This window comes from Bufo gargarizans, chromosome 2 (assembly GCF_014858855.1).
Source record: "Bufo gargarizans isolate SCDJY-AF-19 chromosome 2, ASM1485885v1, whole genome shotgun sequence".
Classification (NCBI taxonomy): Eukaryota; Metazoa; Chordata; class Amphibia; order Anura; family Bufonidae; genus Bufo; species Bufo gargarizans.
The window spans coordinates 101,487,176-101,512,680 of NC_058081.1; the positions used below are offsets into that span (position 1 = coordinate 101,487,176).

The following is a 25,505-nucleotide window of genomic DNA, read 5'->3' on the forward strand; positions in this document are numbered from 1 at the left end:
CTTTCCTTCTGCGCCCTGCCGTTTGCCTGTACAGTAGTTTACGACCACCTATGGGATGTTACTGTAAACTACAGAATCAGGGCCATAAATATTGATTTTTTGTTTGGCTGTTAACCCTTGCTTTATAAAAGTAAAACAAATATTAAAATGGAAAATCTGCCCAAAAAGTGAAATTTTGAAATTGTATCTCTATTTTCCATAAATTCTTGTGGAACACCTAAGGGTTAACACCATTTGTAAAATCAGTTTTGAATACCTTGAGGGGTGTAGTTTCTTAGATGAAGTCACTTTTATGGAGTTTCTACTCTAGGGTTGCATCAGGGGGGCTTCAGATGGGACATGGTGTAAAAAGAAACTGTCCAGCAAAATCTGCTTTCCTAAAACCATATGGCATTCCTTTCCTTCTGTGCCCTGCCGTGTGCCCGTACAGTGGTTTATGACCACATATGGGGTGTTTCTGTAAACTACAGAATCAGAGCCATAAATATTGAGTTTGGTTTGGCTGTTAACCCTTGCTTTGCAACTGGAAAAAATGATTAAAATGGAAAATGTGCCAAAAAAGGGAAATTTTGAAATTGTATCTCTATTTTCCATTAATTCTTGTGGAACACCTAAGGGGTTAACAAAGTTTGTAAAATCAGCTTTGAATACCTTGAGGGGTGTAGTTTATAGAATGAGGTCATTTTTGGGTGGTTTCTATTATGTAAGCCTCGCAAAGTAACTTCAGACCTGAACTGGTCCCTAAAAATTGGGTTTTTGAAAATTTCTGAAAAATTTCAAGATTTGCTTCTAAACCTCTAAGCCTTGTAACATCCCCCAAAAATAAAATATCATTCCCAAAATGATCCAAACATGAAGTAGACATATGGGGAATGTAAAGTAATAACTATTTTTGGAGGTATTACTATGTATTATAGAAGTAGAGAAATTGAAACTTGGAAATTTGCAATTTTTTTACTTCGTTTTTGGTAAATGTGGTATTTTTTATAAATAAAAAAGTTTTTTTAACTTCATTTTACCAGTGTCATGAAGTACAATATGTGACGAAAAAAAAACAACCTCAGAATGGCCTGGATAAGTCAAAGAGTTTTAAAGTTATCAGCACTTAAAGTGACACTGGTCAGATTTGCAAAAAATGGCCAAGTCCAGAAGGTGAAATAGGGCCGAGTCCTTAAGGGGTTAAAACAGATAACTGCAACGCTGAGCGGCAAATATATTTTTCCTTTTTCAACGAATACACTCAAAAAAGGCCTTTGAAACGGATAACTGCACCGTTGAGCAGCAAATATATTTTTTCTTTTTTCGCTAATACACAGAAAAAAGGGCTTTAAAACAGATAACTGCACTGCTGATCGGCTAATATATTTGTCCTTTTTCCACTAATACATGCAAAAAAAGGCTTTAAACCTGATAACTGCACCACTGTGCGGCAAATCTTATATATTTTTTTTCACTAATACACGGAAAAAAGGGCTTTAAAACAGATAACTGCACCGCTGAGCGGCAAATAGATTTTTCCTTTTTCCACTAATACACACAAAAAAGGGCTTTAAAACAGATAACTGCACCGCTGAGCGGCATATTTATTTTTCCTTTTTCTACTAATACACACAAAAAAGGGCTTTAAAACAGATAACTGCACCGCTGAGCGGCAAATATAGTTTACTTTTCCCACTAATACACAACAAAAAGTGCTGTAATTTTCGCCCTTCACCACACAACAGCTAATAATCAATTTTCCCACTAACACAAGCCAAAAAATACTTTAGAACATACAGTATAACTGCACCACATTAAGGGCAAATAAAACGTAGAAATATTTCCTTGTAAAAAAAAAACTGTTAATGCCTGTATCAAACCGCACTCGCACCCTAATAAGACAGGTTTGCTGGAATTACAGAGCAGTATAATGGCAATTTGCATCCGCAGTCAGTGCTGTAAGGTGTAATAAGGATTGTTCCTATTGACCAGGCTGTAAACTCCCCTACTGAACCCTGTTCAACATAAGTGCTGTAGATTGATTCCTCCCTATCCTTTCCCTACACCTTGAGTAATCTTTCCCTGCACTTGTAAATCATTTTTTTTTTACCACAATCAAGTCTTTCCTAGCACTGTCCCTAGCGCCTGCAGACACGTTTTTCCCTGCACTAAGCACGCTGGTGAATGGCAGAATCTAAGATGGCTGCCGTATTTATAGGGCTGTGACATCACAGGCTTGGCTGCTGTTGATTGGCTGCATGCATATCAGTATGGGTGATTCCGCCTTTCCAGAGTTCCTTGCCCCATGTCCTCACACGTGTAGCAGCCATTTTAGGAAAAAATGCAATTCTTTACCATGAGGTGCAAGGAAATTTGCATTCGGTGCGAATCGAATTGTTCCTGAAATTCAAATTGAATTACACTTTGTAAGCTTCGATTCGCTCATCTCAACTTGTAATGTAATAAATGTACAGTGTACCAGTCCAGGCTCCAGAGGCATGATCCTCAGCTTCGGCACGCTCACGCTGGGAGAGATGCGCTGCTGAGCCATGCCCCCTAGTGATTCAACTGTATCCCTAGCAATGGGATGCAATGCTCTATTTCTCCCCACAGTACTTGTGCGCTGAGGGAGACAAGCAGCTGCTCAGTCATAAGTGGGGTTTGTGTTCTGATCTATGTAGTGCTGGACTACTGGACCTATCAGGTTCTGATCCAGGGTTCACTTGTGTTGTTCCCTTGTTCCCGATTCCTGTACTGCTGTTTGTAATCTGTATTTCTGACCTCTGTCTCATGTTCTTGTACTGCGCAGCCTTGGTTTTCATCCATTTCTGTCAACTCTACTTTTGTGTTTGGTCTGTCCATGTGTTCGTCTCTGCACCTATTTCGGTTGTCGTCCAGTTGCAGTTCAGTCATTTAGGGCTGATACTACAAGTAGGTAGGGACAGCGGGGTGGTCTCAGTTCAGACCCTTGCTGTCCTTGTCCGTACCTCCAATATATTCCTGACATGTAACCTCTACACAGATGGCTGTTTAATGCAGTAGTCAGATACAAAGCAACCTGTACTACTAAGGAATTTTATCAACTACCTGTAGCAAGGATATGGGCCTACTGTATATGATTCTTCCTCCATGCTGTCTTTCTCAGGTTTGGGTATGACCACAATAATAGCTTCATTCATAGACCCAGGTAGTGTACCCTGTCTTTGCGCTTCCTTATAAACCTCTAACATTTGAGGCAAAAGTGTTGAGGCATAAGTTCTATATATTTCCACAGGCAACCCATCACCTCCCGGTGCCTTATTATTTGACATAGTTCCCAGGGCGTCTTCCATTTCCTTTATGGTTATAGGGGCGTCTAAGAAGGTTTGCTGCTCCTCAGATAGTGAAGGGAGTTGCAGTCTATCCAGAAACCTTTTAATCTCTGCATCTGTGACATCTATCTTTGATTTATATAATGAGGAATATAACTCATGCATCACTTCTAGGATCTGATCTGTTGCTGTGCACATAACCCCGGCTGAATTACTTAGAGCAGGAATGTATGCTGATGGATGTTGAGCCCTAGATATAAGTGCCAATAACCTCCCTGTCCTCTCCCCCAACTTAGTGATAACCTCACTTATACATACTGATCAGGCAGGATTCATGCCTAATATGTCAACAGTTGTAAATATTAGGAGGTTATTCCTTAATATCCAGGGGTGTCAGGTCCATGCCTTGAATTAGGTGGTCGCATCCCTTGACAGTGTGGAGTGCCAATATTTATGGCTAGTATTCCAGAGAATGGGTATAGGACCAGTATTTGTTCAATGGATACAGTTAATGTATAATTCCCCCACAGCAAGAATTCAATTAAATGGTAGACTTTCTAAACCCTTTAAACTGTTTAGAGGAACCAGGCAGGGATGTCCTCTGTCCCCGTTGCTGTTTGCAATGGCGATAGAACCCCTAGCACAAGCCTTAAGGGAGGCGGTGACAGTGAAAGGACTTAGGTATGGATCATTAACGGAAAAGGTAGCGCTATATGCTGATGACCTTCTCCTGTCTTTGGACAGCTGGAGTTCTTCTCTTCCAGAAGCCATGAACATTATAAATAGTTTTGGGAGGTTATCCGGTTTGACCATAAACTGGACAAAATCGGTATTGCTACCGCTATCTAACAACAATGGAGAAACCTCCTCAACACATGCAGCAGATTTGCAAATAGTCTCCTCTTTTAAATACCTTGGCATCCAAATCTCGAATAATGTGCAGAAATATGAGAAACTTAACCTGACACCGTTGCTACACAGGTTTAGACAAAAAGTTCAGGCTTGGAAACGCTTGCCCCTTACTATGATCGGGCGAACAAATCTAATCAAAATGATTTTCATGCCCCAACTTCTTTATATGCTACATAATGCCCCACTTTGGATTCCCCTCCGATTTTTCTATACTGTGAACGCTATATTCAGAGACCTAATTTGGAAAAAGGGAATACCACGTATAAAACTGGCTACTTTGTGTTTACCTAAAACCCAAGGAGGTTTGAGTGTCCCAGACCCATGGATCTACTATCTGGCGGCTCAGCTGCAGCATATTAGGGGCTGGGGGGTGGATGAAGGCTTTAACACATCTGGCAGGATTGTAAAACATTGGGCCGATAATAAAAATATAGTGTCGGCTATACAGGATGGCACATTTCTGGAAATTGGGAAACATGTTGGCTTACTCAACACTATACACAAGGTGTGGTGTTAGACCAAAACAGTAGTGGGGCTCAGTGGATACACTCAATTCACCCCCATTTGGCCCAACCATACGTATAAAGAATTGAATAAAATAGAAAATGCTCGGGTGTGGGAAAAATTTGGGCTTAACAGTATGCATCAGCTCTTTGAGAATGGATCTCTTAAAGAGTTTGCGCTGTTACAAAAAGAGTATTCTCTACCCAAAAGTCAGTTATATCTTTATCTGCAGCTCCGACATGTGATACAAACACAGGAGCAAATTGAAACGATAGCACCGGCTAATAAAAATTCAATTCTGGATCTTACTGGCTCGCAAGGGAGTTCCAGTGGTGTCATCTCTCTACATTATAAAGTTTTGCTAGAGGTGCAACTCAAAAAGTTTCCTTTAGAGTTATATGATAAATGGAAGGAGGATATTCCTGGACTAACTGTGGAACAATGGGAAGGGGTACTGGAGGAGTTCACGGCAGTGGCGGTAAGTGAGGCCCATAAAGTGTCCCAGCTGTTTCTATTACACAGGGTCTATAGAATTCCGGTTTTATTAAAGAAAATTGGATATAGGGATGACGATAATTGCCCAAGATGTGGAACGCAAAATGCTAATCTAATCCACTTTATGTGGAACTGCCCCAGACTTAGACGATACTGGAATAAGATTGTCGATTTATTACAGCAGGTATAAGATATGCAGATAGGTCAGTCAGCAATTCTCTGTGTATTGGGGCATGTTAGAACGCTGCAAAGGTCTCCCGAAATTAAATTGGCCTTAACACGTATATTATACCAAGCTAGGAAATTGATTGCATATCATTGGATTAATCAACATCCTCCGAAAGTTTCAGAGCTGGTAGAAAAGGTGCATACCTTGATTCGTATGGAAAGCTATGTTTGCTAGAAAAGAAACAGTCAAAAAATGGAGACCATGGTTGCAGCATTATAACATTACTCTATAGGGACCGGGATAGTTCTAAACGGGATTAAGAAATAATCTAGAGGTTCTAACTAGAGTTGAGCGAACACCTGGATGTTCGGGTTCGAGAAGTTCGGCCGAACTTCCCGGAAATGTTCGGGTTCGGGATCCGAACCCGATCCGAACTTCGTCCCGAACCCGAACCCCATTGAAGTCAATTGGGACCCGAACTTTTCGGTACTAAAAAGGCTGTAAAACAGCCCAGGAAAGGGCTAGAGGACTGCAAAAGGCAGCAACATGTAGGTAAATCCCCTGCAAACAAATGTGGATAGGGAAATGAATTAAAATAAAAATTAAATAAATAAAAATTAACCAAAATCAATTGGAGAGAGGTCCCATAGAAGAGAATCTGGCTTCACAGTCCATTGTGAATGACCCTATGTGCACCTTGAATATTATATACCCTTTTAGGGATAGATTTCAAATAGCTCTGATACAGCAGAAACCACTAAATTAGGAAATTGCTAAATTGGGAATTGTTTTTCAACCCAGAACAAAAAATGTGCTTTGACGGACACTAAATAACTTGCCCAGCCAGAACAGTACAGCGGTAACGACAGATTTAGCGGGAAATAAATTTGAGGCCTAGTATTTAGGCGCTGGGTGACCGGTATGGATTTACTGACAGAATTAGACTTGGTAATGCACATTAGCGTGTGTGTGAAGTTATTCTGAATGACCCTATGTGCACCTTGAATATTATATACCCTTTTAGGGATAGATTTCAAATAGCTCTGATACAGCAGAAACTACTAAATTAGGAAACTGCAGCATGTAGTCGCTCATGTGTGCCAGGCTGCCCAGGGGTAAGGGCAAGCTGTCCTCTGTGGGAGGCGTATCGTCATCGTCCTGCCTTTCCCCCCAGCCACGCACCAGTGATGGACCCGAGCTGCGTTGGGTGCCACCCCGCTGTGACCATGCTTCATCCTCATCCTCCTCCACCTCCTCCTCATCCTCATCCTCCTCGTCCTCCAGTAGTGGGCCCTGGCTGGCCACATTTGTACCTGGCCTCTGCTGTTGCCAAAAACCTACCTCTGAGTCACTTCGAAGAGACTGGCCTGAAAGTGCTAAAAATGACCCCTCTTCCTCCTCCTCCTCCTCCTCCTGGGCCACCTCCTCTTCCATCATCGCCCTAAGTGTTTTCTCAAGGAGACATAGAAGTGGTATTGTAACGCTGATAACGGCGTCATCGCCACTGGCCATGTTGGCGGAGTACTCGAAACAGCGCAACAGGGCACACAGGTCTCGCATGGAGGCCCAGTCATTGGTGGTGAAGTGGTGCTGTTCTGTAGTGCGACTGACCCGTGCGTGCTGCAGCTGAAACTCCACTATGGCCTGCTGCTGCTCGCACAGTCTGTCCAGCATGTGCAAGGTGGAGTTCCACCTGGTGGGCACGTCGCATATGAGGCGGTGAGCGGGAAGGCCGAAGTTACGCTGTAGCGCAGACAGGCGAGCAGCAGCAGGATGTGAACGCCGGAAGTGCGAACAGGCGGCCCGCACTTTATGCAGCAGCTCTGACATGTCGGGGGAGTTGTGAATGAACTTCTGCACCACCAAATTCAGCACATGCGCCAAGCAAGGGATGTGCGTCAAACTGGCTAGTCCCAGAGCTGCAACGAGATTTCGCCCATTATCACACACCACCAGGCCGGGCTTGAGGCTCATCGGCAGCAACCACTCGTCGGTCTGTTGTTCTATACCCTGCCACAATTCCTGTGCGGTGTGGGGCCTGTCCCCCAAACATATGAGTTTCAGAATGGCCTGCTGACGTTTACCCCGGGCTGTGCTGAAGTTGGTGGTGAAGGTGTGTAGCTGACTAGATGAGCAGGTGGAAGAAGAGGAGGAGGAAGTCGAGTAGGAGGAGGTGGCAACAGGAGGCAAAGAATGTTGCCCTGCGATCCTTGGCGGCGGAAGGACGTGCGCCAAACAGCTCTCCGCCTGGGGCCCAGCTGCCACTACATTTACCCAGTGTGCAGTTAGGGAGATATAGCGTCCCTGGCCGTGCTTACTGGTCCACGTATCTGTGGTTAGGTGGACCTTGCCACAGATGGCGTTGCGCAGTGCACACTTGATTTTATCGGATACTTGGTTGTGCAGGGAAGGCACGGCTCTCTTGGAGAAGTAGTGGTGGCTGTGAACAACATACTGTGGGACAGCAAGCGACATGAGCTGTTTGAAGCTGTCTGTGTCCACCAGCCTAAATGACAGCATTTCATAGGCCAGTAGTTTAGAAATGCTGGCATTCAGGGCCAGGGATCGAGGGTGGCTAGGTGGGAATTTACGCTTTCTCTCAAATGTTTGTGAGATGGAGAGCTGAACGCTGCCGTGTGACATGGTTGAGATGCTTGGTGACGGAGGTGGTGGTGGTGTTGGTGGTACATCCCCTGTTTGCTGGGCGGCAGGTGCCAACGTTCCTCCAGAGGCGGAGGAAGAGGCCGAGGCGGCAGCAGCAGAAGAGGCCGAGGCGGCAGCAGCAGAAGAGGTAGCAGGGGGAGCCTGAGTGACTTACTTGGTTTTAAGGTGTTTACTCCACTGCAGTTCATGCTTTGCATGCAGGTGCCTGGTCATGCAGGTTGTGCTCAGGTTCAGAATGTTAATGCCTCGCTTCAGGCTCTGATGGCACAGAGTGCAAACCACTCGGGTCTTGTCGTCAGCACATTGTTTGAAGAAGTGCCATGCCAGGGAACTCCTTGAAGCTGCCTTTGGGGTGCTCGGTCCCAGATGGCGGCGGTCAGTAGCAGGCGGAGTCTCTTGGCGGCGGGTGTTCTGCTTTTGCCCACTGCTCCCTCTTTTCCTACGCTGTTGGCTCGGTCTCACCACTGCCTCTTCCTCCGAACTGTGAAAGTCAGTGGCACGACCTTCATTCCATGTGGGGTCTAGGACCTCATCGTCCCCTGCATCGTCTTCCACCCAGTCTTGATCCCTGACCTCCTGTTCAGTCTGCACACTGCAGAAATACGGAGCAGTTGGCATCTGTGTTTCGTCATCATCAGAGACATGCTGAGGTGGTATTCCCATGTCCTCATCATCAGGAAACATAAGTGGTTGTGCGTCAGTGCATTCTATGTCTTTCACCGCTGGGGAAGGGCTAGGTGGATGCCCTTGGGAAACCCTGCCAGCGGAGTCTTCAAACAGCATAAGAGACTGCTGCATAACTTGAGGCTCAGACAGTTTCCCTGGTATGCATGGGGGTGATGTGACAGACTGATGGGGTTGGTTTTCAGGCGCCATCTGTGCGCTTTCTGCAGAAGACTGGGTGGGAGATAATGTGAATGTGCTGGATCCACTGTCCGCCACCCAATTGACTAATGCCTGTACCTGCTCAGGCCTTACCATCCTTAGAACGGCATTGGGCCCCACCATATATCGCTGTAAATTCTGGCGGCTACTGGGACCTGAGGTAGTTGGTACACTAGGACGTGTGGATGTGGCAGAACGGCCACGTCCTCTCCCAGCACTAGAGGGTCCACTAACAACACCACGACCATGTCCACGTCCGCGTCCCTTACTAGATGTTTTCCTCATTGTTATTGTTCACCACAACAACAAAAATATTATTTGGCTCAATGTATTGTATTCAAATTCAGCTGAATATAAATTTGAGGCCTAGTATTTAGGCGCTGGGTGACCGGTATAGATTTACTGACAGAATTAGACTTGGAAATGCACAGTAGCGTGTGTGTGAAGTTATTCTGAATGACCCTATGTGCACCTTGAATATTATATACCCTTTTAGGGATAGATTTAAAATAGCTCTGATATAGCAGAAACTACTAAATTAGGAAATTGCTAAATTGGGAATTGTATTTCAACCCAGAACAAAAAATGTGCTTTGACGGACACTAAATAACTTGCCCAGCCAGAACAGTACAGCGGTAACGACAGATTTAGCGGGATATAAATTTGAGGCCTAGTATTCAGGCGCTGGGTGACCGGTATGGATTTACTGACAGAATTAGACTTGGAAATGCACAGTAGCGTGTGTGTGAAGTTATTCTGAATGACCTGATGTGCACCTTGAATATTATATACCCTTTTAGGGATAGATTTCAAATAGCTCTGATACAGCAGAAACCACTAAATTAGGAAATTGCTAAATTGGGAATTGTTTTTCAACCCAGAACAAAAAATGTGCTTTGACGGACACTAAATAACTTGCCCAGCCAGAACAGTACAGCTGTAACGACAGATTTAGCGGGAAATAAATTTGAGGCCTAGTATTTAGGCGCTGGGTGACCGGTATGGATTTACTGACAGAATTAAACTTGGAAATGCACAGTAGCGTGTGTGTGAAGTTATTCTGAATGACCCTGTGTGCACCTTGAATATTATATACCCTTTTAGGGATAGATTTCAAATAGCTCTGATACAGCAGAAACCACTAAATTAGGAAATTGCTAAAATGGGAATTGTATTTCAACCCAGAACAAAAAATGTGCTTTGACGGACACTAAATAACTTGCCCAGCCAGAACAGTACAGCGGTAACGACAGATTTAGCGGGATATAAATTTGAGGCCTAGTATTTAGGCGCTGGGTGACCAGTATGGATTTACTGACAGAATTAAACTTGGAAATGCACAGTAGCGTGTGTGTGAAGTTATTCTGAATGACCCGATGTGCACCTTGAATATTATATACCCTTTTAGGGATAGATTTCAAATAGCTCTGATATAGCAGAAACCACTAAATTATGAAATTGCTAAATTGGGAATTGTATTTCAACCCAGAACAAAAAATGTGCTTTGACGGACACTAAATAACTTGCCCAGCCAGAACAGTACAGCGGTAACGACAGATTTAGCGGGAAATAAATTTGAGGCCTAGTATTTAGGCGCTGGGTGACCGGTATGGATTTACTGACAGAATTAAACTTGGAAATGCACAGTAGCGTGTGTGTGAAGTTATTCTGAATGACCCTATGTGCACCTTGAATATTATATACCCTTTTAGGGATAGATTTCAAATAGCTCTGATATAGCAGAAACCACTAAATTATGAAATTGCTAAATTGGGAATTGTATTTCAACCCAGAACAAAAAATGTGCTTTGACGGACACTAAATAACTTGCCCAGCCAGAACAGTACAGCGGTAACGACAGATTTAGCGGGATATAAATTTGAGGCCTAGTATTTAGGCGCTGGGTGACCGGTATGGATTTACTGACAGAATTAGACTGGGATATGGCCAAAAAATAACCACACTATTGCTGGTTAAATGCACTTGGTGTGACAGCTTGACCAACCACACTACTGAGGGTTAAATGCACTTGGTGACAGGCGCAGCTTGCCCCTGATGTAGTATATGGCCAAAAAATGAACAGACTATTGCTGGTTAAATGCACTTGGTGTGACAGCTTGACCAACCACACTACTGAGGGTTAAATGCACTTGGTGACGGGCGCAGCTTGCCCCTGATGTAGTATATGGCCAAAAAATAAACAGACTATTGCTGGTTAAATGCACTTGGTGTGACAGCTTCACCCTGATGTAGGCTTTAGCCAAAAAACAACCACACCATTGAGGGTTAAATGCACTTGGTGACAGGCGCAGCTTGCCCCTGATGTAGTATATGGCCAAAAAATGAACAGACTATTGCTGGTTAAATGCACTTGATGTGACAGCTTGACCAACCACACTACTGAGGGTTAAATGCACTTGGTGACGGGCGCAGCTTGCCCCTGATGTAGTATATGGCCAAAAAATGAACAGACTATTGCTGGTTAAATGCACTTGGTGTGACAGCTTGACCAACCACACTACTGAGGGTTAAATGCACTTGGTGACGGGCGCAGCTTGCCCCTGATGTAGTATATGGCCAAAAAATAAACAGACTATTGCTGGTTAAATGCACTTGGTGTGACAGCTTCACCCTGATGTAGGCTTTAGCCAAAAAACAACCACACCATTGAGGGTTAAATGCACTTGGTCGCAGCTTGTGCTGGCGCACCACAAGACCGCCGATCACCCCAGAAAAAACTGACTGACAAACGGTCTGGGCAGCCTAAAAACAGTGAGCAATTGAATTTCAGCAGCTCAATGATGCACAGCTGCAGATCGATCGATTAATCAAGTCCTTTGGAGGAGTTAATCTGCCTAATCTCGCCCTACTGTTGCAGCCGCAACCTCTCCCTACGCTAATCAGAGCAGAGTGACGGGCGGCGCTATGTGACTCCAGCTTAAATAGAGGCTGGGTCACATGGTGCTCTGGCCAATCACAGCCATGCCAATAGTAGGCATGGCTGTGACGGCCTCTTGGGGCAAGTAGTATGACGCTTGTTGATTGGCTGCTTTGCAGCCTTTCAAAAAGCGGCAAGAAAGCGTCACAAAAGCGGCAAGAAAGCGACGAACACCGAACCCGGACTTTTACGAAAATGTCCGGGTTCGGGTCCGTGTCACGGACACCCCAAAATTCGGTACGAACCCGAACTATACAGTTCGAGTTCGCTCATCCCTAGTTCTAACTTGTTTAGGTCTTATTTGTTATATTATACTAGGTGTGTGGATGTATGGCTGAATGTGTTAAAAGTGTATTGGTTCTGAGAAGACAGAAGCTACACATGTAGTGTCCCACTAGGTAAATGTGGGCACTACACAAGGGTCAATATGGCCACGTTATTCTCCACCTCCTTTGGAACATGGTCATTGTATTTTATATGATGTTTTTTATGTGTTTTTCCTGTTATCTCCTGTATCAGGCCTGTTAGGGGTAGTTCCTCCTCCTAGACAGTAGAGGGAGCTAGGGAACCCCTAGTATATATAGTTAGGCCCAGACAGGAAAGAGTCAGTGCAGTATAGTCCAGGAGGCTAGTTAGTGCAGTCTAGTCTGTCTGAGTTTCCTGAGCAAAAGTAAGCTCAGAAGTTGCATTCAGGGGAAGAGTTAGCCTCCTGAGAATAACAAGTTCCCTCAAAAGTACAGTGCAGAGCCAAGTTTATTTCCAGCCAAACAGAGAGCTGAAGGGCAGAAGGATATTCTACAGCAAGGAGATATATACCAGAGGAAGGTTTCCCTACCCAAGGATAAAGCCAGCAATAGGGCATACGGGCCTTGGAGAAAGCCAGACAGGAACTGAGGAGAAATACAGCCTGATCTGTAAATATTATTCCCTCTGAGTATCTTGCAAGGACTTTGCCTGCCGTGTATATAAAGCCTGCCTGTTACAACCTTTTATATGTAGAACCAACCAAAGACTGTAAATAGTTAAACTGTTCAGTAAAAGGAAGTTCTGTTTTACTGCAACTTGTGTTCCTCAATTATTCCTGCAACAAATCAGTGTGCCACTGTTACCGGCACTGGCGTCACAAGCTTTAAGGGATCTTGCCATAGGGCACATTAAACCTTCAACACCCAGGGCACCTCACCTATCACCCAGCCTGGTTCCTATATACAGAGAGTGCCCCAGAGGATCCATGTGCCAGCCTCTCCATCACTGCTGTACGCCTGCGCAGGGTATATAAAAACTGTGAGTAACAATAGCAACCCTCGGTCTGTTAACTGCCCCTGTGACCACACCATCGCTCACCCGGCAGGGCTGCGTACTGCACACATAATGAAGAAATACGATGTGACCAAATAAGACTCTTCAAAATTCTTGACCATCGACATGGACTCTGGCTGTGCCGCAGATCTGAGAGGGAGGGGGGAGGGAGAGGGAGGGAGAGGGAGGGTGGGATTTGGTACTATTTGTATCTGGGTTTTTGTGTTTCTCTTTAAAAAAAAACTATTAATAAAAATATCTGATTTAAAAAAAAGGAATTTTATATTGTAAATAGCTCACATTGAAGTTGCACATATATTGCAGCACCACCATAAAAGGAGATGTACTGTATATCTCAATACAATTATGAGTTATAAAACCATAGCAACAATCCTCAGAGTTAAACACCCTGGTACTTATAATAGATTATATTATATTCTTCAATTTACAAGCAAATAGATAAATTTGATTAAAAAAATACTGATCTTGACAAATATAGCCAAAATTTCACAGAGTGATTAGAAGTAAAAGGACAGTTGATGCAGCATGCAAGAATCCTGTACCTTTCCATTATCTGGAATCATTCAGTCATTGTCTTTATTTAAGCATTTAGGTAGCACATATATGTTTTTCAATGATTGTTGCTATGGGCAACTAAATCAGTTTTACTTTGCGTCAAATCTCCATATTCTTACAGTTTTACAAAGCATTAGCACATCCTCATATACAGTCAGGTCCATAAATATTGGGACATCCACACAATTGTAACATTTTTGGCTCTATACACCACCACAATGGATTTGAAATAAAACGAACAAGATGTACTTTAACTGAAGACTGTCAGCTTTAATTTGAGTGTATTTACATCCAAATCAGGTGAACGGTGTAGGAATTACAACACTTTGCATATGTGCCTGATACTAGTTAAGGAACCAAAAGTAATGGGACAGAATAATCATAAATCAAACTTTCACTTTTTAATACTTGGTTGCAAATCCTTTGCAGTCAATTACAGCCTGAAGTCTGGAACGCATAGACATCACCAGGTGCTGGGTTTCATCCCTGGTGATGCTCTGCTAGGCCTCTACTGCAACTGTCTTCAGTTCCTGCTTGTTTTTGGGGGCATTTTCCCTTCAGTTTTGTCTTCAGCAAGTAAAATGCATGCTCAATCGGATTCAGGTCAAGTGATTGACTTGGCCATTGCATAACATTCCACTTCTTTCCCTTAAAAAACTCTTTTGTTGCTTTTGCAGTATGCTTTGGGTCATTGTCCATCTGCACTGTGAAGTGCCGTCCAATGAATTCTGAAGCATTTGGCTGAATATGAGCAGATAATATTGCCCGAAACACTTCAGAATTCATCCTGCTGCTTTTGTCAGCAGTCACATCATCAATAAATACAAGAGAACCAGTTCCATTGGCAGCCATACATGCCCATGCCATGACACTACCACCACCATGCTTCACTGATGAGGTGGTATGCTTAGGATCATGAGCAGTTCCTTTCCTTCTCCATGCTCTTCTCTTCCCATCACTCTGGTACAAGTTTATCTTGGTCTCATCTGTCCATAGGATGTTGTTCCAGAACTGTGAAGGCGTTTTTAGATGTCGTTTGGCAAACTCTAATCTGGCCTCCCTGTTTTTGAGGCTCACCAATGGTTTACATCTTGTGGTGAACCCTCTTTATTCACTCTGGTGAAGTCTTCTCTTGATTGTTGACTTTGACACACATACACCTACCTCATGGAGAGTGTTCTTGATTTAGCCAACTGTTGTAAAGGGTGTTTTCTTCACCAGGGAAAGAATTCTTTGGTCATCCACCACAGTTGTTTTCCGTGGTCTTTCGGGTCTTTTGGTGTTGCTGAGCTCACCGGTGTGTTCCTTCTTTTAAGAATGTTCCAAACAGCTGTTTTGGCCACGCCTAAAATTTTTGCTATCTCTGATGGGTTTGTTTTGCTTTTTCAGCCTAATGATGGCTTGCTTCTCTGATAGTGACAGCTCTTTGGATCTCATCTTGAGAGTTGACAGCAACATATTCCAAATGCCAATTGTCCCGTTACTTTTGGTCCTTTAACAAGTGGGAGGCACATATGCAAACTGTTGTAATTCCTACACCGTTCACCTGATTTGGATGTAAATACCCTCAAATTAAAGCTGACAGTCTGCAGTTAAAGTACATCTTGTTCATTTAATTTCAAATCAATCCATTGTGGTGGTGTATAGAGCCAAAAATCTTCTACACCATTACTAAATGACAATGAAGAATAAAGAAAATGGTGATTCATCATAGACAACAACACATAAGTTGACAGAGACTTTAGGTTTATGTTAGTAAAAACAGGAAAAAAGCAAAGGGCATTGGTAGAGTCCATAACACTAAGAAACAGCATCAAATTATGGACGCAGAAGACAAAGGCAGCAAAACCAAAAACATAGGAACATGTTAGGCTTTGTTTTTACTAATGTTAAGAGTTTCCATTGTTGGGTTCCATCAACCATTCTGTTTTTATTTCAATATTTTGACCCATTTAGGGGCTTTATTAAATATAGAGATTTAAATATACTCCTGTGTGGGTTGAAATATTTTACGTCGTCCCTGGAATAAATGAAAAGTCATATTTTGCTCTGACAGCTAACACCAACCAGGGATGCACCTAGCCATTCTGTTGCCTGAGGCTAAAACTGAGGACCCCCCCCAATACCAATTTCTTAACCTAACCCCTTTGCGACAATAAAAGCGCTCATTGCCCATGGCCCTTGTACTGCCCCCCTCTTGCCCCTATCTGGTGCTGGCCTAATTGATTGTGCACCCCTGAAACTAACCTGTCTAAATATCTATTCTTTCTCATTTTGTTGTCACAAGTACAGTGTAATGGGCATGACCCAACAAAGCATTCACCTTCCAACTCCTAGGGGTGATGGCGTGTTGGGCTGTACTCATATACCTTTGTTGTGACTAATAATGATCCTCTGAGGGTGATGAGGGAGGATATACTTCCTTCATGACTTAATCACACTGATCAACATTTGTGTTGTTGTTTTGAGTTTTAGGGATCTCTCTGTCACTTTACAGTGCCTTGAAAAAGTATTCATACCCCTAAACCTTTCCACATGTTTTTCACGTTGGGCTTTTATACACTACGTGCAGAATTATTAGGCAAATGAGTATTTTGACCACATCATCCTCTTTATGCATGTTGTCTTACTCCAAGCTGTATAGGCTCGAAAGCCTACTACCAATTAAGCATATTAGGTGATGTGCATCTCTGTTATGAGAAGGGGTGTGGTCTAATGACATCAACACCCTATATCAGGTGTGCATAATTATTAGGCAACTTCCTTTCCTTTGGCAAAATGGGTCAAAAGAAGGACTTGACAGGCTCAGAAAAGTCAAAAATAGTGAGATGTCTTGCAGAGGGATGCAGCACTCTTAAAATTGCAAAGCTTCTGAAGCGTGATCATCGAACAATCAAGCGTTTCATTCAAAATAGTCAACAGGGTCGCAAGAAGCGTGTGGAAAAACCAAGGCGCAAAATAACTGCCCATGAACTGAGAAAAGTCAAGCGTGCAGCTGCCAAGATGCCACTTGCCACCAGTTTGGCCATATTTCAGAGCTGCAACATCACTGGAGTGCCCAAAAGCACAAGGTGTGCAATACTCAGAGACATGGCCAAGGTAAGAAAGGCTGAAAGACGACCACCACTGAACAAGACACACAAGCTGAAAAGTCAAGACTGGGCCAAGAAATATCTCAAGACTGATTTTTCTAAGGTTTTATGGACTGATGAAATGAGAGTGAGTCTTGATGGGCCAGATGGCTGGATTGGTAAAGGGCAGAGAGCTCCAGTCCGACTCAGACGCCAGCAAGGTGGAGGTGGAGTACTGGTTTGGGCTGGTATCATCAAAGATGAGCTTGTGGGGCCTTTTTGGGTTGAGGATGGAGTCAATCTCAACTCCCAGTCCTACTGCCAGTTTCTGGAAGACACCTTCTTCAAGTAGTGGTACAGGAAGAAGTCTGCAAGGTAAGAAAAACATGATTTTCATGCAGGACAATGCTCCATCACACGCGTCCAAGTACTCCACAACGTGGCTGGCAAGAAAGGGTATAAAAGAAGAAAATCTAATGACATGGCCTCCTTGTTCACCTGATCTGAACCCCATTGAGAACCTGTGGTCCATCATCAAATGTGAGATTTACAAGGAGGGAAAACAGTACACCTCTCTGAACAGTGTCTGGGAGGCTGTGGTTGCTGCTGCACGCAATGTTGATGGTGAACAGATCAAAACACTGACAGAATCCATGGATGGCAGGCTTTTGAGTGTCCTTGCAAAGAAAGGTGGCTATATTGGTCACTGATTTGTTTTTGTTTTGTTTTTGAATGTCAGAAATGTATATTTGTGAATGTTGAGATGTTATATTGGTTTCACTGGTAAAAATAAATAATTGAAATGGGTATATATTTGTTTTTTGTTAAGTTGCCTAATAATTATGTACAATAATAGTCACCTGCACACACAGATATCCCCCTAAAATAGCTAAAACTAAAAACAAACTAAAAACTACTTCCAAAAATATTCAGCTTTGATATTAATGAGTTTTTTGGGTTCATTGAGAACATGGTTGTTGTTCAATAATAAAATTAATCCTCAAAAATACAACTTGCCTAATAATTCTGCACTCCCTGTAGTATAGACCAACACAAAGTAGCAAGTATGTGTGAAGTGAAAAGAAAATGATACATGTTTTTCAAATGTTTTAGTAAATAAAAATCTGAACAGTGTGGCGTGCATTTGTATTCAGCCCCCATACTCTGATACCCCTTAATAAAATCCATTGTGACCAAATGCCTTCAGTCATCACCTAATTAGTAAATAGAGTACACCTGTGTGTAATTTATTTTCAGCATGACTACAGCTGTTCTGTGAAGGCTTCAGGGGTTTTATAGTGAACATTAGTGATCAAACAGAATCATGAAAACCAGGTAACACACCAGACAGGTCAGGGATAAAGTTGTGGAGAAGTGTAAAGCTAGGTTAAGTTATAAAAAAAAATCTCAAGCTCTAAAGATCTTACAGAGCACTGTTCAATCCATCATCTGAAAATGGAAGGAGTATGGCACAACTGCAAATCTATCAAGACATGGCTGTCCACCTAAACTGACAGCCCAGGCAAGGAGAACACTAATTAGAGAAGCAGCCACTAAGAGGCTTGTGGTCACTCTGGAGTAGCTACAAAGATCCACAGCTCAAGTGGTAGAATCTGTCCCCAGGACAACTATTAGTCGTGTACTCTACAAATATGGCCTTCATGGAAGAATGACAATAAGAAAACCATTTCTGAACGCAAGTCATAAGAAATCCTGTTTGCAGTTTGCCACAAATCATGTAGGAGACACAGCAAACATGTTGAAGAAGGTACTGTGCTATGTGTGGAGCAAAACTGCACATCACCTTGAACACGCCATCCCCACCATGAAACATGGTAGTGGCAGCATGATGCTGTGGGGATGCTTTTGATCAGCAGGGACAGGGAAGCTGGTCAGAGTTGATGGGAAGATGGATGGTGCTATCCTGGAGGAAAACCCGGTAGAGACTGCGAAAGACTTGAGACTGGGGCAGAAGTTCACTCTCCAGCAGGACAAAGACCCTAAACATACAGCCAGAGCTACAATTGAATGTTTTTAATCAAAGCATATTTATGTGTTAGAATGGCCCAGTCAAAGTCCAGACCTAAATACCATTGAGAATCTGTGGCAAAACATAAAAACTGCTGCACTCAATCCAATCTGACTGAGCTTGAGCTATCTTGCAAAGAACAATAGAAAAAATAAATCAGCTTCTAGATGTGCAAAGTTGGTAGAGACATACCTCTTAATACTTTCTTTTCACTTCACACATACAGTACAGACCAAAAGTTTGGACACACCTTCTCATTCAAAGAGTTTTCTTTATTTTCATGACTATGAAAATTGTAGATTCACACTGAAGGCATCAAAACTATGAATTAACACATGTGGAATGATATACATAACAAAAAAGTGTGAAACAACTGAAAATATGTCATATTCTAGGTTCTTCAAAGTAGCCACCTTTTGCTTTGATTACTGCTTTGTACACTCTTGGCATTCTCTTGATGAGCTTCAAGAGGTAGTCACCTGAAATGGTCTTCCAACAGTCTTGAAGGAGTTCCCAGAGATGCTTAGCACTTGTTGGCCCTTTTGCCTTTACTCTGCGGTCCAGCTCACCCCAAACCATCTCGATTGGGTTCAGGTCCGGTGACTGTGGAGGCCAGGTCATCTGACGCAGCACTCCATCACTCTCCTTCATGGTCAAATTGCTCTTACACAGCCTGGAGGTGTGTTTGGGGTCATTGTCCTGTTGAAAAATAAATTATGGGACAACTAAACGCAAACCGGATGGAATAGCATGCCGCTGCAAGATGCTGTGGTAGCCATGCTGGTTCAGTATGCCTTCAATTGTGAATAAATCCCCAACAGTGTCACCAGCAAAGCACCCCCACACCATCACACCTCCTCCTCCATGCTTCACGGTGGGAACCAGGCATGTAGAGTCCATCCGTTCACCTTTTCTGCGTCGCACAAAGACACGGTGGTTGGAACCAAAGATCTCAAATTTGGACTCATCAGACCAAAGCACAGATTTCCACTGGTCTAATGTCCATTCCTTGTGTTCTTTAGCCCAAACAAGTCTCTTCTGCTTGTTGCCTGTCCTTAGCAGTGGTTTCCTAGCAGATATTCTAGTGCAATCATGAGAGTGTACTGATGAGAAAAAGTGCAAACTGTTTTAACAAATAAAAGTACCATCCAGTTCACAGACACTGAAAAGTTTCTAATGCATCTAAAGTGCGTCTTGGTTTGTTTACTTCTCTGGGTGTCCTCTACCCTTCTGAGGTTAATATGCAGGCCTGGTGCTATAATAAGGCAGACCAAGCGGCCACCTTAGGGTGCTGAGAAGGGGGGGGGGGGGGCGGAAAAATGAAAAAAAAATAATAATTCATTAATCACTTGCATGCCGCCGGCCTCCTGCGGCTGTTCTCCTCTGTGTGGTGGTCCTCATATCTTCTATCTGGGCTCCCGAGTCCTGACAAGTTGTTTGAGGACCTTTCCCATTCTGCCAATCAGTGGCTGCAGCTGTGTCACGTGTCAGGGCAGTGATTTCCTGCTGAGCCAATCACTGGTCTGACACATGACACAGCTGCGGGAGAAATGTGCCATGGAGGGGTTGAAATGTGCCATGGAGGGGGGAAAAATGTGACATGGGGGGGTGAAATGTGCCATGGTGGGGGGAGAAATGTGACATGGGGGGGAGAAATGTGCCATGGAGGGGGAGAAATGTGACATGGAGGGGTTGAAATGTGACATGGGGGGAGAAATGTGACACAAAGGGGGTGATATAAAAAGCAGGGGGTGATGTGACATGGAGGGGGAGAAATGTGACATGGAGGGGGAGAAATGTGACATGGAGACATTTTCCCCCTCCATGTCACATCACCCCCTATGTCACATTTCTCCCCCCTCCATGTCACATTTCTCCCCCCTCCATGTCATATTTCTCCCCCCTCCATGTCACATTTCTCATCCCCCTCCAAGTCACATTTCTCCCCCCTTCATGTCACATTTCTCATCCCCCTCCATGTCACATCATGCCCTCCTTTTTACATCACCCCCACCGAGTTGTGGGGGGAGGGGGCAAAATGTGTGCAAAAATCCTTGCACCGGCCCAGTTAATATGCAAAGACAGCGCTGCTGCTAGTTCCCTTAGCGAATATGCCAAAGTGAAAGACAAGTGTACTTAATCCAAACACCACACACGGAGCCTGGTGGCATAAAAATTAAATGATCTAAAGTAAACACCATTAGCAGAATAAAATTGTGCTCGAATGCATCAAATATAAGATAATTGGCGGATAAGACACGCTTTCAGCCCATTACAAAGAGGAAGAGTTGTAAGATTACACAATATATTGGCTTACTTTTAACTAATGGCCAATTACAATTACTTTTTTTTTCTATCAAGCACTTTTTGTATATTTTACATTTAAACAACTATCTAAATGCATTATGCAGGACAAAGTGCAAGCACGTTTTTTTCCTAAAGGAGTTCTAGTGGATTAAAAAAACATGGTTGATTATTATTTTCAAAAACCCAGAAACAAAGATCATCTGTCAACTGATTATGTGTGGCATTGCAGATCAGCCTTATTCTCTTCAGTGGATCTGAGCTGCAATACTGGTCACAACATGGCAATGCTTCTGGCAGAAAAAATAATCTTACTAATTTTATACAACTCAGAGAAACTGGATAAATTGGAATGCCTTTAAAAGGACAACTCCTTTATGTACCTTCATGTATCTGTACATCTGAGGTGTTCAAGGGATGTATGGAGCTGACCTAAAGAGTTGAGCCTGCTCCAAAAGCAGAGAGTACCAGCTGCGTTAGGGTCCACTCACACGTCCGCATTTGCGGACATTCTCATAGAAAATGCCCTTTCTTGTCCGCAATTGCGGACAAGAATAGGACATGTTCTATTTTTATGCGGAACGGAAGTGCGGATCTGCAAATGTGGATGCGGACAGCACATTCGGGCCCCATTGAAAATGAATGGGTCTGCATCCTTTCTGCAAAATTGCGGAACGTATGCGGATCCATTTCCTGGCCGTGTGAATGGACTCTAATACAGCTGACGTCTGCACACAATTACCAAGATCAAAGACAGCGCTGATCTAGGTAATTTAAAATGATGCTCAGATACTGCGGACAATAGTGACCGTGGCATCTGAAAGGATAATCAGAGGGATCGCTCTCCCTCTGACATCTGATAGGACCCCCAATGGTGAAATTATGGGGTTCCGTTCGGTTGCTATGACAGTCTGGGGCTTTGTGAAGGCTAATCTGGCTGAAAAAAACAAGTTAGGATGTTTGCAACTCTCCCATGTGATGGTTCTTTGCCCATATTCTGGCATTGGCTTACAGAAAAAGCACAGACTGAATCAAATTGTTGTGAGAAATTTGCATGATAAAAGAATATGAACATCTCTTCTACTTAATTACGGGATATACACCAACTATTCATTCAGGCATATTTATCAATCGCTCACTAAAACATTGCAAAACAAGAGTCACCATAGTCAACAACAGGAGCAGATTAGAGGGAGGGCAAATAGGATAATGGTCTGCTGACCTTCAATGTCTATAGGCTCATAAATACCAGCTCCCTCAAAGCATTTTCTAAACAAGAGATTGTGTATCGAAAAGTTTTTAAGTCTTCTCCTAACAATATTAAAGTTGATAAAAGTTTTGATATTTGTGCATATATTACCAAAAATGATGTCTCCCTGGAGCTCGGTTGCCTGCACTATTATGTAGAAGATGTGGTGGAGATCATGTATCTTTGTAAACCAGGAGCACTGGTTAGGTAAAAATATTGGACCTTTTATTATTTCTGTATGTTGTCGTCGTATCTTAAATCCCTGCAAAATTCCTCTTACTTAGCCAAAGATGATATTATTGGGGAGAAGGATCTCAAAAATTCTTGTCTGCCCAGGAGCTTCTGCTATGATTGATTTCACTCTAGTCAACAAGAAAATCTACATCATGTTCTAAAAAAAAAAAAAATGGTGGTAGTGCTGTACAAGGAAGACTACAGTCTGTTAATTCAGGCATGTAATCTGCAATGGGAGCAAAGATAGCAGGAACACAATTATCATTTACCCAAAGGAACAAAATCAGGCAATGCATTGGTGTGAAAAAAATTCCTCTGTAATGAAGTATACAGATGTTAATTGTTTTTAAGTTTGATTCATATGGACTCTCAACACACACACACACACACACACACACACAAAACTTCTGTGAGCCCCCTTATGGAATCGTAGGCTTAAGTATGGTCTATATTATTGAGTATTTTTATTCTATAATTATATTGCATATTGCATTTATTCTCTGGTTTGAGTAAAACACATTTGAACAAGGCAGACAGTAAAAATCATAAAGCCAGATACAGTGAATTGGAGCTCGTTGGTAGTCTAGGTTAGTGAAGAAATCATCATTGTGACATTGTCTGAAGTTATGACATTAGCGTTTTATGACATTGTAAACTGATGCTTTAAATAAATAAAGACTAGATGTAAGGGATTTTTACCTGTCCACAGCAATGGCCGTCAAGGTGAAGACAGAGACATACACTGTTACTGGCTGTATCAGGAACACAAAGTAACACATAAACTTGCCAAATACCCAGCCCTGGGAGTTAAAAGCATAGGCGAGGGTGAAGGGCACACACGTGGCACACATGAGCATGTCTGAAAAAGCCAGATTTCCAGTGAAGAAATTGGTTACATTGTGCATTTTCTTGGTTCTCCAGATTACGTACAAGAGCAGATAGTTCCCAAATATTCCAATCAATACTACTAAAGTGTAGCATGGTATGATGACTGGCTTGTAGGACTGTATGAGCTGGACACCAGTGAACTCTGAGCTTGAGTTGGAGCTGTTGAGTTTGACCCTGTAGATTGTAAGATTGGCAGGTCCATAGCTCCTGCCACTAGTGCTTTCCATATTTTCAGCCAGTTTCTATAATAAATCAATATCACCATTACATCGCACAATTCTAATGAGTTTTTTTAGTAGTCTAAAGCACTAGAACTTGTAGATCTTTCACTTCCTTTGCACGTGACCTCTAAATATCTTTTAATTCACTGGCTTTTGTATGGTAAGACATCAATAGCCTTTCATTTAGAGTTAATATAAAGATTTTCTTCCAAACTTTATACATTTAATGAAGGACATTTCCAATATTTTAGGATTATGGAAAGATATGTGACGAGTGCTAGCCAAAAGAGAGAGGAAATTACAACTTCACTTGCTCTGTGATGTGTTTCTTTTACGACATATACATCATTAAGACAAGTATTTCCACAAAACAGAATTCAATCCTTCTGCTTTCTCGAGACAAAATTTCCATTCCTAGAAAAAACATAAAGAAATATTTTAGAACTTAATAGTTATGACAGCATTCAGAAGATCTGCATTGTAAAGATGTTCAGTTTCCAGAAACGGGTGAAACTCGAAAAATTTGAATATCGTGCAAAGTTCATTTATTTTAGTAATGCAACTTAAAAGGTGAAACTAACATATGAGATAGACTCATTACATGCAAAGCGAGATATTTCAAGCCTTTATTTGTTATAATATGGATGATTATGGCTTACAGTTTATGAAACCCCAAAGTCACAATTTTGAGGTACCCTTTGCTCAGGGGATATGGATTAGCTAGCTGACTAGAGTGTGACACTTTGAGCCTAGAATATTGAACCTTTTCACAAAATTCTAATTTTAAGCTGCATTAATGCAATTCCTTTTAATTTGCATTACTGAAATAAATGTACTTTTGCACGATATTCTAATTTTTCGAGTTTCACCTGTATATTTTCCAAACTAAAGAACTACTAAGATGAGCATCAAAATTATCAGAATGTAGCATTTTGTTATAAGATGGACCCATTTAGATGTTTATCAATTAATAAAGTTCAATAGCCTCTTCATTGTTGGGTTAAGAGTGAAATTTTGAGGATTCTCTGTGGGTTTCTAAAAATGAAGAACAAAATCATGCAACAAATCATGTTTTACAACTAATCTAATCACTGAGCCTATAGTGTAATGTTTCTAAAAAAAACTGATGGGGAAGGTGTGCAGTGACTCTCTGGTTCACTTCTAAAGGGTTAACTATACACAACCTGCTGTAATGTATCTTCACTATGCACTGTGTATTCCAAAAGGTTGAATATGGTTATGAAAAAATTAAGTGGCACTTCTTAGTTACCGTTAGTGTTAATCGAGCACCAAAGTGCTTGGGTGCTCAAGTAGAACACTTCGGAATGCTTGGGTGCTCTACAGAGCACCTGAGCACAATGGAAGTCAATTGGAGAACCCGAGCATTAAACCAGGCACCCCTGCTCTGAATAGAGGAGGGTGTTTGGTTCATAGGAAAAGGTCAGAAATTGATGGAAACACCACTAAAATGGTTCGGGAACAGCATGGGGAGGATGTCTGGATGCATCTTGGACTCCCAGGTCGCTGCTGGAAACAATGTTGTCCGAGTAGTAGGCCACTTATACAGACTGACAATAATACGCAACAAACCAAAGATAAAATCGATTTTAGAGGAACAATTGTTAGGAAGCATTCCTTCCTGTATATTTACTTGTATATAAAGTGCAAGTGCTGCCAAAAATTACAAAGATCCGGCACTCCAATACACCCTTTATTACACATAAATGAGGGCATCATACACACCCTTAAAAAAAATAGGATTGATGGCATGTTGGTG

The 25,505-nt window shown here is 42.5% G+C and overlaps 1 protein-coding gene across 1 annotated transcript in view; it reads right to left on the minus strand.

Annotated features, from left to right (window-relative positions):
* Nucleotides 1-23,734, minus strand: part of PRLHR (prolactin releasing hormone receptor) — a 115,126-nt gene extending 91,392 nt beyond the window's left edge. Inside the window, exon 1 of the mRNA XM_044283249.1 lies at nt 23,319-23,734. Within this exon, the coding sequence (XP_044139184.1) occupies nt 23,319-23,734 (416 nt within the window). The remainder of the gene's footprint in view (nt 1-23,318) is intronic.
* Nucleotides 23,735-25,505: the final 1,771 nt, after the last annotated feature.